This window comes from Hyperolius riggenbachi, chromosome 4, assembly GCF_040937935.1.
Source record: "Hyperolius riggenbachi isolate aHypRig1 chromosome 4, aHypRig1.pri, whole genome shotgun sequence".
Lineage (NCBI taxonomy): Eukaryota > Metazoa > Chordata > Amphibia > Anura > Hyperoliidae > Hyperolius > Hyperolius riggenbachi.
In genome coordinates, this window is record NC_090649.1 from 174,876,460 (window position 1) to 174,890,436 (window position 13,977).

Below are 13,977 nucleotides of genomic sequence, written 5' to 3' on the forward strand. Positions count from 1 at the left end.
GTTCCCAAAGAGGGACAGTTGGGAGCTATGTAATTAGTGTATTTCTGGCGCTGGGGATGTTCCTGGGCATTACTGGAAAGTATTGGCAATCATGATGAAGTTTCGGTAGCTGTGGGAGGCTGTAGAAACTGTTGAGCAAGCTGCAGCCACACAGGGAAGTTTAGCAGGATTGGAATGCGGCTGATGCAGACGCTCAGTCATTGCGTATTGTACGATGATGCACTGCATCGTGACTGCCTGCCTCTACCTATCCCGGTAGTGAGGCTGAACGCAGGGCAGGGCTGTCCCTCCCCCGGATGTGTGCGAGTTGGTGCGATCTTCCAGGCTCTGCTGGGACTCAGGACTGGGATAAGGAAGAAGGTGGGGGAGGCCGCAGGGATTGCTCAGTTTCTCACGGCTGTCTGCGCTGGACAAGCACCGTGCGCTGCCATTCCCGGGGGACATGCCGACACAGAGGGACAGCACCATGTCCCAGCTTACAGAACAGTCCCACCAGGTCCGGGTCAAGGCATATTTCAAAGGGTGAGTAGAGAAGTGGGAGTGTTGTTGTGTAGCTGCGGTGTGCACCCCGCATGACTGCACTGTGGCTGCCTTTTCATGTCTCCTGCAGGGCAGGCTGGCACATGTTGTCCCCAGTCACCTGAGCCCGGCTGCCTGCTTGCACTGTAAAGCATGGACTGATCAGCTTGTGCAGGAAGAGGGCTGGAATATCATCATGTCATGTGTTTAGCATGGATGATGGCTGAGGTCATCCTGATTGTGATTAACATGAGATTATGATTAAAGTAAAATAACTAGAAGTGGCAAAACTAATTCAGTGTATTATCCTATAGCAATCAGCCTTTAACTCCTTTGTATGTCCACTACAAACATTTGAAATGTGAAGTTTGGTCTATATGTGTTGCTGTACTTTCTGCATCCCTATAACTCTCTCTACAGCTTTTTGAACAAGCATGACTGTCTTTTAAAGTGATTTTAATTCAATTTATACAATTGTTGGTTTGCTTTTGTAAGTTTGCCTAATTATTGCCTTATTGCCCATTTATGTGTGCTCCATGTTTCTGTATCTACAGGGCTCTCTTGGAAATGAGTAAACAATAGCTGATACATGCAAGAATATAAACAAACAAATCATTATTGGGTACCTTTTGTCAGAAAATAACAAATACTGTATTGTTGTTCACAGCAGTGCTTGATTGGGTACCACTTCTACTGATAAAAAAAAAATCACCATGTGCTTCACACTTCTGTTGCCAGCACTACACAGGCAGAAAATAGGCTTGATTATTTCTCTTCCATGGGGCAGAGCTAAGCAGATTTAGAAACTAGTGATTCATTACTTGGCAGCTGATTACTTAGGCAAACTAACAGGTAAAGGTGCTCATACATCAGATGATGTATGGGCTGATCAAATCTGGTTGAAGAGAGATCTGTTGCCTGCCCATACCCCACAGGCCGATTCCCAATCCATTACATTCTGACATTGATCCAGAATTGACCTTGTGATGCCACATCCACTGGCTTGACGCTGTCCCCCCTAATGGTCAGCATGTTCCTGCCCTTCCCCTGGTGCCCAGTGCACTATACATTACCTGTCTGCGTCCGCCGCTGGCTCTGGGCTCCTCTGTCTACACACACGCCCCCCATGTGGTTGCCGGAGTAATATGGAGACGTGTGACGTCACATTTGTGCCCACATGTACGCCAGCAACTATGTGGGGCTTGTGTATGGACGGAGGAGCCAGCGGCGGCCTCAGACACTTTTGTATAGTGCACTGGACACCAGGGGGAGCACATTGGGGGTACAGTATCAGGGGTTTTGTCACATTCGTTGATTGTCCCAATATCACTCACCGTTACTGCCACACACCCGACCGACCACGACGGCCCGACATCTTGCAGCATGTCCGACCCAATAATGTGACCAATTTCAGGCCAAAATTGGTGGCATCGCCGATTGGGCATACACTTGGTGGCACTGATTTTCATATGATTTGATTATAATAATTGAATTAGATGGTCAATCAGCCACCAAGTCACCTGATGTATGGTCACCTTAACACTTATGCACTGTCTCTTGCAGTCCTGGAGTGCCCAGTTCAGTTCCTGGCCTGTACAATACGTGCATTTTAGTTTGTCTTCCCTGTGTTTTTTATGGATTTCTTCCTCCCATATAACATACTGATAAAGTAATTGATTGTACCCCAAAATGGCCTTAAAGGACAACTGTAGTGAGAGGAATATGGAGGCTGCCATATTTATTTCATTTTAAATATTACCAGTTGCCTGGCAGTCCTGCTGATCCTCTGCCTCTAATACTTTTAGCCATAGACCCTGAACAAGCATGCAGCAGATCAGGTGTTTCTGACATTATAGTCAGATTTGACAAGATTAGCAACATGCTTGTTTCTGGTGTGATTCAGACACTACTGCAGCCAAATAAATCAACAGGGCTGCCAGGCAACTGGTAGTGTTTAAAAGGAAACAAATATGGTAGCCTCCATATCCCTCTCGTTACAGGTGTCCTTTAAAGGGAACCCGAGGTGAGAGGGATATGTAGGCTGACATGTTTATTTTGTTATAAAGGATACATCCAAGCTAAAATAAAAAACAAGGTCTGCTTACCTGGGGCTTCCTCCCACCACTGGCAGCTGATATGTCCCTCGCAGCAGCTCCAGTGTCCTGGGATCCCCTCCGTTGCAGATGCTGACTTCGCCAGGTCTGCAGCTACTTTGCCAACGTGCTGCTCGTGATTGCGGTCACATGGTCTGGAGCAGTTCGCCCAGGCGCAGTACTTCTGTGGCTGCGCAGAACCCTCCAGACCACGTGAGTGTGATTACAAGTGGCACGTTCGATGCAGACGCAGTACTTCTTAAAAGTGGCAGGCGCAGTAGCTGCTGACCTCGAAACGGAGGGGATCCCAGGACACCGGAGCTGCGGCAAGGGACATATCGGCTGCCAGGGGCTGGAGGAAGCCCAAGTAAGTAGATCTCATTTTTAATTTTAGCCCAGACGTATCCTTTAAATAATCTCATTGCCTGGCTGTCCTGTTGATCCTCTGCCTGTAATATATTTAGCCATAGACCCTGAACAAGCATGCAGATCAGACGTCTATGACAAATCTAACAAGATTAGCTGCATGCTTGGTTCAGGTGTGTGATCTAGATCCTAGTGACCAAAAAGATCAGCAGGATTGCCAGGCAACTGGTATTGTTTAAAATGAAATAAATATGGCAGCTTCTATTGGTTTCACACATTGGGTTCCTTTTAAGCCTTGCACATAGGTGCCAGTCTGGTTGAAGTGACCCAGCAGTAAACCTCACAGGGAACAGTTTTCTAATTGCAACACCCTCTACAACTTGAAGCATTCTAATTGACCAAATAGTGTGGATGTAGTTATTATTATAACCTATCCAAAACCCAATGTTGTAGACAATATTATTATTGGACTGTTGAAACAGTAACTAATCACGAAAGTGGAGTTTACCTATGAGGTTTCCATCTGGGTCACCTCAACCATACTAGTGTCCGTACACACACACACACACACTTGAGTATTCTTGGTGGACTGGATCTAACGTGTGCACGGCAGTCATGCCTGAGAGATCCGAAATAGCTGATGGTCTCGGCCAAGCGCATTGCTTTTCTCCTTTCACCCCCTTCCTGCCGCTTAAAACTTTGTCATATGCTATGCCGTTTTCCCTCCTCCTTCCAGTGTAGCAGCAGACCTACAGGCTAATTATGCATCTTTACAGCACTTGGCCCCCAAACTGTTGCCCAAGGGATTGAGTCATGATCCTTACGTTCAACAGCAATTGTCCATGTGTACTTACCTTTAGAATATGGAAGTAATATTAGTATTTGACTGTGGGGGACATTAGATTGTGGGTGCTTCTGAGGGACATTTAGTAACGTGTCAGAGCTATATGAATAATAATAATTTGCCTTCAGAAATTCATCTATCCCATGCTAAAAGTTACTCTTCTGTCCTAAGGAGTTGATTCTCATAGCAGACTGAAGGTCAGCTGGATAGCATACTGGGTAAGGCTGTTGCCGTTGATGTAGGGTTTCAGCCTTTGTCCGGGATTTGAATCCTGGCTAAAGCCAGTATGTAAAACAGTAAGGAGTGTTTGGGCGATGATCCTGGTCTGCCCTGAAGCACTTTGAGTTCAGCAGGAGGAAAACACGACCTGCTGCCCTCACTAGTAGAGATGGGAAATGAGATGCTAATAATTCTGGCTTGCATGCGACTTGGATCTGGGCCAAACAAATCCGCTTACAATCTGCATCAGGCCTTGAACTCGCTACAGAGCACAAAGCGCTATCGCAATTGCTAGCAATTTGTGGTATCGTTTAGCAAGCGATTTCCCTGCTCCAATACAATACATTAGAATGGAAACTCTCCCAAAATGCTGCATGTCCTGCGGTTGCAATTTGCCTGATCGCAATTACTCCAGTGGAATCTGTCCCATTCATTTACATTGGCAGAGTATTTAAGGAAATTGCTAGTGATTGAAAGCAATCCGTAAACGCTCAAAAAAACGCTCCAGTGGTTTTCAGGCCTTATATTTGAATGAAAGCTAGAATTGTCACCTCACTGACCATCTCTACTTCATAGTTTTGTACTAATTGATCCTGCGCTGAGCTCCATGGCTGTCCCCTGCTGCTCATCCTCCTGTCCAATCTTTAAAAATGACCATTGTGCCCAGTCACTGTATCATTACAGATGTTGATAGGATGCAATGTTTCCCCCACAATTTTTTTTCCCAGCTGAGTGTCATGAAACAGTAGCTGGGACGGCAGCAGAAGAATGCAGGGCCAGCGCAATTCTGCTTACAGCATAGGAGACGGAGGATAAGGAAGCGAGCTGATGACAGCCGGGTGCTCACCAAAATTAGCCGGGTGGAGCACCCGGTTGAAAGAATCGGGGGAGAACACTAGGGGAACAACTGCTGTGATGTGCACATTTTAGCACAAGTGACCAAGAAACGCACTGTATTGCTGTATCAGACACCACTGATGTCGGAATGATCAGCAAGTCAGCCAGAATTGTTTTTAAGGACATACATGTGCCAGCCTCCAGAACCCTCTCACTTCAGGTTCTCTTTAAAGGGAACCTTAACTGAGGATATGGATTTTTCCTTTTAAAATAATACCAGTTGCCTGACTCTCCTGCTGATCCTGTGTCTCTAATACTTTTAGCCACAGCCCCTAAACAAGCATGCAGATCAAGTGCTCTGACTGAAGTCAGACTGGATTAGCTGCATGCTGGTTTCAGGTGTGTGATTCAGTCACTACTGCATCCAAAGAGATCGGCAGGGCTGTCAAGCAAGTGGTATTGTTTAAAAGTAAACATCCATATCCCTCTCAGTTAAGGTTCCCTTTAAGCTATGCCATTTGCCAGACTGTCCTGCTGAACCTGCGTCTCTAATACTTTCAGCCATAAACCCATAACAAGTATGAACATCTAGTGCTGTGAATAAAGTCTGGCCATATAAGCCACTTGCTGATTTCAGGTGTATGATTTAGCCAAAAGGATCAGGCATCCAGACAATTGGCATTCTTTAAAGTAGACCTGAACTCTTGCACAGGACAGAAGGAAAACTGAGAAATTACCCTTTATGTATTTATAGAGTTTAGCATTTGTAATGCCGCCTCATCTGTGATTAATCAACACCATAATTTGATCTGTCAGCTGGCTGCCATGACAGAGGGCTAATTTGTAAACACAGGATGTTAACCCTATGTCTGCTTCGATGAAAGCAGGTTGTAGACACACTGTAGATTTATTGCAGGATTTATATGAAATATCTTTCTTTGAAGGTTATTATGCTGTTGCTTAGCTTTTAGAGCAGAGAGGAAGTTCTGAGTTCAGGCCCGCTTTAAATGGAAATAAATATGAGAGCCTCCATGTCCCTCTCACTACGGTGTCCCTCGATCATCTTTGCAGCTGTAAAAAGTCGAACAGCTCTTAACTTTTAAACACCTAAAAACATTTAAAAGGTATAAACTGCAAACATTACGTCTACTGAGAGTCCAGTCTAATGACACTCCATGGAGTTCTCCTTTAAAGGGAAACAAAACCCTTGGGAAGAATGAGTTTCACTTACCTGGGGCTTCTACCAGCCCCCAGCAGCCGTCCTGTGCCCTCGACGTCACTTCCAGATCTTCTGGTCCCCCGACCATCAGCTAGTTTCGTTTTTGCCCACTCTGAGTCGGCGGGCCGCCACTTGTATCATTACACACATATCATTACATGCATTACCGCGGTAACAGGACACTATAGCGGGTGTCAACACATACAAAGATGCGTGACACCCGGTATAGCATCCTGTTACCGCAGTAACGCATGTAATGATACGCATCGTGGCCCGCCGACTCCAAGTCGGCAAAAACGAAACTAGCTGCCGGCGGGGGACCAGAGGATCCAGGAGTGATGTCGAGGGCACAGGATGGCTGCAGGGGGCTGGTAGAAGCCCCAGGTAAGTGAAACTCATTTTTTCCTAGGGTTTAGGTTCCTTTTAAAAGCAATGTGAACCCGAATCATACAGTGAATTTAACTTCCTAAAGAAAAGCACTTTGCTGAAGAAAATCACTGGCAATATATGTTGTAGTGATTTATTTCTGCTGTGCTGTCCTTTGTGTGACATTGTCCTAAAGGTGATATTGTTCTATTCTAATGCCCTTCCTCTGGTATTCATATCACCTAGGAGAACATTCATGCATGGGATTTCCACTGCAATGTACAGATCACTGCTGGACTTTTGCTGCCATAGGCAATATTTACATTATTATTATTATTATTATTATTACTACTACTATTTTTTTTCCTTAAAGGTAATATTCAAGGTAGTTTAAAAAAAAAAAATCTACTTACCCAGGGCTTCCTCCAGCCACTCATAGCTGTTGACCCAGGGGTTCCCTCCAGTGCGCAGGCGCAGGACTACTGTGCCTGCGCAGTACACTCCAGATGACATCAGCATGACTGTGAGCGGCTCTTGCGTAGGCACAGTAGATGCCGACCTGCCGAGGTCGGCATCAGCACCAGAGGGGACCCCGGGCCACCGGGCTCGGAGCAGAGCTGCGCCTAGGGCAGAGGACGGCTGCCAGGGGCTGGAGGAAGCCCTGGGTAAGTAGATTTTTATTTTTAACTACCTCGGACATTCCCTTTTATCGTCAACTTAGTAGTGCTATACATAGTACTATTCAGACAAAAGAAATACATCTGTTCATACTTCACACACGGTACAGTCTGAATATCCAGCAACATGAGTACAAATACATATGTAGTTAATGTGTAGTATGGAAACACATTCACTTGCAAGCCACATCTTGTCTTTTTTCTTTCTTTTTCTTTTCTTTGAGTAAACCTGTACTGAAAAGTCAAGAAGAGATACGTACCTCAGTAGATAGTCCAGAGGCTTCCTGATCCGTCCAGGTGCCCAGTGTTTCTGCGCAGGATATGTGCTTGTGTGCCGTGCATATGGGCAAGTACGGTTGCACCTGCACAGTAAGCTAAAGTCGTTTGTCCATTAACGCTGTGCTATTGTACAGACTTGTGCACAGAGAACAGCGTGGCCACAAACAAGACGGCCCCTGACAGCAGTGGTGGGGTTGAGGAGGACACTGAAAGCCTCTGGAGTATCCCGAGGCTTATCTCTGCTTGGGTAAGTATCTAGCTTTGCTTCTTTTTTTCAGCACAGGTTTGCGCTAAAGAAATAATCCATGTGTCCTTTCTTCATGCATGGCATTGCTAAAATGGTTGTAGTTTCTTCCAATATACATACTGGTATACCCTCGTCCCCCAAGAAATTGACCTTTAAACTATGGCAGGGACAGCAGACCATGACTGGTATTAAAATTATACATACATATATAGTATGTATTCACACATGGCCAGGGTAGCAGGTACAAAGGCTAGAACGCAATCATTTTCCTTACTTCATCCAATTGGGGTGCAATTGAAAAGTCCTGTTCAATTGCAATGAATGGTATTACCACAAAAAAATGCACTGTGGCAGTGTTATGTTACTTGACTAGGATCCCATCACCTTGAAATGCAAGATGTAGAAAAGGAACACCCCAATTTGCCTGATAAAGAAAGTGTCCTGGCAATCAGCAAATTGTGTGCACTGTGAAAGCCTGATCGAAACGTACTGATTGGCAAAAGGCCCAACGTTCTCCCTGGTCTCTCATTTGTTTTGAATTCTACAGGAGCAAAGCTCTTTTGCAAGCATTACTTAATTTCATCAGTGATGTGATGTGCAAAGACATTTCTGAGTTTCTTGTTTTTTTCTGGTTCCATTTCGTTGGTTTTGAGAATTATGCCTGATACTATACTATAAATACCTGAGAACTGTGACAAAAAAAGTGCTTTAAAGCTCAAATACCGATAGGTGATTATTGCAATTGCAGAACAAATTATTTTAATTAAGCTCTATACAGTAGTACTGCATATATTATAAAAGATAGTGTATAATAAAATCAATGTGGAGGACGTTCTTGTATGGATTCTGGACTTCCCTGCTTCTTGGGAAACTGAATAATAATGAGTAGTCAACATCCACGTTTAATTCTGGCATCAGCTACACCCTTATCAGATATACAGCATGAGGCATGTTTGCAAGCAGATGTGTGAATGGCACTGGTTATGTGGAGGTGAGCTGGCATTATACCCCTTAAAGTGGTCTAACACCCAGCATTTCAACTTTGCTTTAAAAGATTGCTTACAGCTTAGAAACTATTATGCCAGATTTTTTTTTAAGCAGAAATTCACTAAATGGATTAAACATGACATTTTAGTGTTGCATTTAGCTAGAAATCCTAAGGTTTAGTTACAAATGTATCTATTTACAATGTAAATAAACAAACAGCTCTCTGAGAGAGCACAGAGGGCTTCCCAGACAGGCGTTTCAGAGGTCTATTTGCATTCTAAACAAAGATACATTTGTAACTAAACCTCAGCATGGATGCGGATCTCTAGCTAAATGCAAAACTAAAATGTCATGTTTAACCCATTCAGTGAATTTCTGCTTAAAAAAAATCTGGCATAATAGTTTCTAAGCTGTAAGCAATCTTTTAAAGTAAAGTTGTAATTCTGGGTGTTAGACCGCTTTAAGATCTAAGTAATAAATAACATGGTATTCATAATACATTTCCCTATGATGGTCTTGCCAACAAGTGAGTTTTGTTGGGGAAAGGTACTTACAGTCTTTATACTTTTGTAAGATGAAATGATTGTTTGGGCCATCAGTTTGATGTCTGTGTAGGCACCCCCCACCTCTTGTACCTATAGAAACATGGATCAGAAACATTTGGTCATGGTGGAAAGTTGTTGGGCCACTGTGAGGAGCCTCCTGCTTCCCCTCCCAGTCTTGTGTCCATAGACAAGTACATGCTGCTCTGCCAAGCTCAGAGTGCTTCATTGTCACACGCTGCTGGCAGATTGTTTGTTTGCCAAAACAATCAAATATGATTGTCTCAACCAGTAAAGCGCTAGCGTTTTATATAGGGCTTTTGTTGTGGGTACTTTACAGTATTACGACACTGTACAATACTTCAGGTAAGTAACGGCTAAGACACACTGGTAAATGAGTTGCAGCAAAAATTCATTCATCATAGTAACTAGTTGCTGCAACTAGTCACTAGCACTAGTGTATTTAAGCATGGTGTCTTGGTTGTTGGTTGTGACAGCAATGTAAGCGGAGGAGGAAGCATGGAAAACTTGAAGTTGGAATTTTGAGGCAGAGTGTGAAAGACAGAGATAATGCTGGGTACACACGATACGTTTTTCCGCCCGATCGTTTTTATTCGCTCAATTCTCTTATCTTCTGCTAGTTTTTCTTATCTTTTTCCATTCACTTCTATGAGAAATCGAGCCAAAAAGCAATCGGAAGGAATATCTGACATGGAAATTATCTATCAAACCCATCTATCGGGGGTAAAAACGTATGGTGTATTCCCAGCATAAAGTCCCCAAAAATGAGATACAGGGTATGGAATTATATCAATGACTTTCTGGGATAATCTGTGTCACTACTGGTAGCAGGAGGAGATACCTGAACAGTACAGAATTTAGTCCCAACTCCCCTAGGATGGTACACTCCATACAATTTTCTGGCAGATTTACCTGCCAGATCGGATATTTCCAAAATGTCTGATCTGAATTGAGATCGATTTTCCAATCATTTTTTGATAGAACTGAACGTAAATTGTTAAAAAAAACAAACGATTAAAAAAAGATCAGTACATCGAAAAATCGATTGAAATTCAGTGTGTACCTAGCATTACATCTCATTGCCAGCAGGTTTGCTGTGCCTCCCAGGACTGTCTTGGCATGGAGTAGATTCAAGGAGATAGACCAGTGGTCCTCAAACTAAAGCCCACGGGCCGAATGCGGCCTGCCGAGGCTTTTTCACTGGCCCCCCCCCCCAAACACAAAATGTATAACTTATAGATGCGACCCACTTTACCTTTAAATATTGGCGCTCCGTATATAGAATAGCAGTGCTGCCACCACCCATCCACATACTGTAGAAGCCAGGGAACAGTCATTTGCTTCCTTCCAATCCAATTCTGAATCAGGTAACACTGCTGTCCAACTGGATGACAGGTTGTTACCTGGGTATGCTTCACTGTCTGGTGCACAAAGATGTTCTTCGGGCGGCATGACTGAATGGCTGCTGCTGGAGTTCTCCCCCGGGCATGATTGGGGGGAATATATACCTAGATTTTCAACATCATTTTATGTATTTTCCGTCCCCCCGGCAGTCTGAAGTATGTTGACCCAGCCCTTGCCTTGACTGAAAACGTTTGGGGACCTCTGAGATAGACAGTTACTTTAGAGAGAGAGAGAGCTGGACAGGGCTGTAGAAAGTCGTAAAATCCACTAGTAGGAATGGCATCTGCTCTTTTTGGGCAAGGGGATGAGCAGCATACATGTCAATTTATGCGCAGGGTGAAGCTGAAAAACCGCTAACCTTGCTATGGCAAGTTTTCTGGCGGCATTAATTAACCCCCTTTCCAATGTGCTGTACAACGGGGATACAATGCAGTTTGTCTTCCAACTGTTGCTGGCGGCCAAATTCTGCTGTTCATACCATAATTTGGGCTCCATCTTTTGCCGGCACCCAAATTACTCACTGAGCGCTGCTATAACCATAATTCACATTATAGTCCATAGCAGCACCCAAATGTCCCAGGCCTCACTGCGCCCTTTTTACCTGACTCGGGGTGAGCACTGCCAGAGCCCTACAAAATTAGCTTCAGCAGGAATGACCAATCAGAAACAGACTTCATGAGGGTAGCCTGACAGCCCGAAGTCCTCCCGGTGGGCCCTGTGCTCACTGCCCGGCACCTTGGAGCACGATTGGCATTTGGCACAGAATACCAGAATTGGCAGGTCTGCCTCTGACACTCCGTGCTTTTTACAGATAAGAAGAACAGGTTCACTCTGAGCACATATGACTGACATGAAAGGGTCTGGAGAAGCAGTTGATCAGCATGACTAGTTTGCTGGTGAGCTAGTGATAGTCTGGGGAGGCATATCCATGGAGGGACAACACAGGGACCTCTAGTGGCTAAACAATAGCACCTTTACTGCCATTAGGTACCACTATACAATCCCTGGACCCATTATTAGACTTCTGTGCAGTAGGCTCTGGGTTCCTCCTGGTGCAAAAGAATGCCCGGCCTCATGTGGCTAGAGTATGCTGGCAACTCCTGTAGGATGACGGAATTGACATAACTGGCCCCCACACTCACCTGACCTAAATCTAATAGCGCATGAATGAAATTGCAAAATGATCTAGCCTGCCACACCATTTTTTTTCACTTTTGATTTTCAGGGTGTCTGAACTCAGTGCTTTGTAGGTTGATAATTTTCATTTCCATGAAACAATGTGGCATTATTTTGTTCCTAACACAGTGTTCTCCCCAGAAATGTTTTCCAGCCGGGTGGCATGAAATAGTAGCCGGGTGGCATGAAAAAGTAGCCGGGTGGGGCGAGATGAGAATGCAGGGCCAATGCTTCTGTGAGAAACTCTGCTTACAGCATAGGAGGAGGTGAGCCGATGACAGCCGGGTGGTCACCAAAACTAGCCGGGTGGAGCACCCGGCTAAAAGAGCCTGGGGAGAACACTGTAACATATTTACCAGTCCATATCCGTGTAGATATTCAAAATGATTTTAATATATTATAAACTGTGCTAGTCCAGTGTATATTTATGTGCTGGAGTTTGCATACGTTAGTCAGGTGTATATGTATGTGCTGGAACTGAGTTTGTGTGCATGTGCTAGTGGGTGTATGTCTGCATTGGTCTTGTGTGTGCTGGAACTGTGTGAGATGTAGTGTATGTGTCTTATTTATTCTCTTTTGCCCGTGCCCTTAATCTGAACTTGTGTGTATTCAGTTGTCAGTCTTATTCTGGAGCAAGGTTAAAGCGGTATTGTCACCATAAAAATCAAATTTCAACAGCAGCCTGTGTGCGTGTATTAAGTGATAAAGATGCTAATCCTGCATTCAAAACTTGCTAAACGTTTTCTACTGTTTTGGTTTGTAGTTATCACATACTTTAGGAGCACTGGCCCTAGTGACAAACATTGCCAAAGAGTTGAATGCTGGGAGTTATTTTTATCTATAATATATTCCTCCTCTTCCATTTATTTTCCTACCTAGCTGCTTATCAGAAAAAACTCTCTGATTACTTGTGTTTACAAGCAAGGCTGAGGTGACTCAGTGATTGGATGTGTAAATTAAAAAAAAGACAGTGCATTTGTTAGTATACACCAGAGTGGGAGTGTCTGAAGACTCTGGGAGGATGGCAGCTAATGAATAAACAATGAGCAAGAGAAGGGAGGGGGAAAACAAGAGTCAGGGAGGATATGATGTCAGCATTAGCTTGGCAAGATGGCCGCTGCCTAGAATAGGATTTTCTGCTTTTCCTTTTATAAAATTCACAGGAATCATTACGTGGCTAGCACAATACATCTGTTATGTAAGTAGAAGTAGTATTTATCTACTTATATATGTGTTTTTTTTTTATTTTTAGGTTACCATGGGTGCCACTTGTTCTTTAAAGGGAACCTAAACTGAGAGGGATATAGAGGTTTCCTTTTACAAACCTGAAACAAGCATGCAGCTAATCCAGTCTGACTTAAAGAGAACCCGAGGTGTGTTTAAAGAATGTTATCTGCATTCAGAGGCTGGATCTGCCTATACAGCCCAGCCTCTGTTGCTATCCCAAACCCCACTAAGGTCCCCCTGCACTCTGCAATCCCTCATAAATCACAGCCGTGCTGTGAGGCTGTGTTTACATGTGTAGTGTCAGTCTCAGCTGCTCTCCGCCTCCTGCATAGCTCCGGTCCCTGCCCCCGTCCCTTCCCTCCAATCAGCAGGGAGGGAAGGGATGCAGGTGGGGACCGGAGTTCTGCAGGAGGCGGGGAGAACAGCAGACTGACACTATAGAGATAAACACAGCCAGCTCTGACAAGCTGTTGGTCAGCAGCGTGGCTGTGATTTATGAGGGATTGCAGAGTGCAGGGGGACCTTAGGGGGGGTTGGGATAGCAACAGAGGCTGGGCTGTATAGGCAGATCCAGCCTCTGTATGCAGATAACATTCTTCAAACCCACCTCGGGTTCTCTTTAAGTCAGAGCACCTGATCTGGATGCTTGTTGAGGGACTGTGGCTAAATGTATTAGAGACACAGGATCAGCGGGAGAGTCAGACAACTGGTATTTTAAAGAAGAAAAATCCATATCCTTCTCAGTTTATGTTCCCTTTAAAGGAATTGTTAGGCAAGTTTGTTTTTGCCGATCTCGGGGTCGGGGGGCCGCATTGTGTCCATTTTTACGCATTCCCGCTGGTGCAGGAACATTAACGCTAACATTTTTTCGCATTGCACTGCTAATGCAAAAAAAATTGTGTTAATGTTTCTGTACCAGCGGGAATGCGTAAAAATGGACGCAATGTGGCCCAC

The 13,977-nt window shown here is 44.5% G+C and overlaps 1 protein-coding gene across 3 annotated transcripts in view; it reads left to right on the top strand.

The window, feature by feature from the left end:
- Positions 1-13,977, top strand: part of PRKCI (protein kinase C iota) — a 178,619-nt gene that overhangs the window by 24,391 nt on the left and 140,251 nt on the right. Inside the window, exon 1 of one of the 3 annotated variants that reach the window (XM_068280995.1) lies at positions 267-522. The exons of 1 other annotated variant lie outside the window; for it this stretch is intronic. In XM_068280995.1, the coding sequence (XP_068137096.1) occupies positions 443-522 (80 nt within the window). In that variant the 5' untranslated portion in view covers positions 267-442. Of the gene's footprint in view, positions 1-266; positions 523-13,977 lie in introns of those variants that run through there. One more of the 3 variants, XM_068280999.1, reaches the window with a different exon arrangement.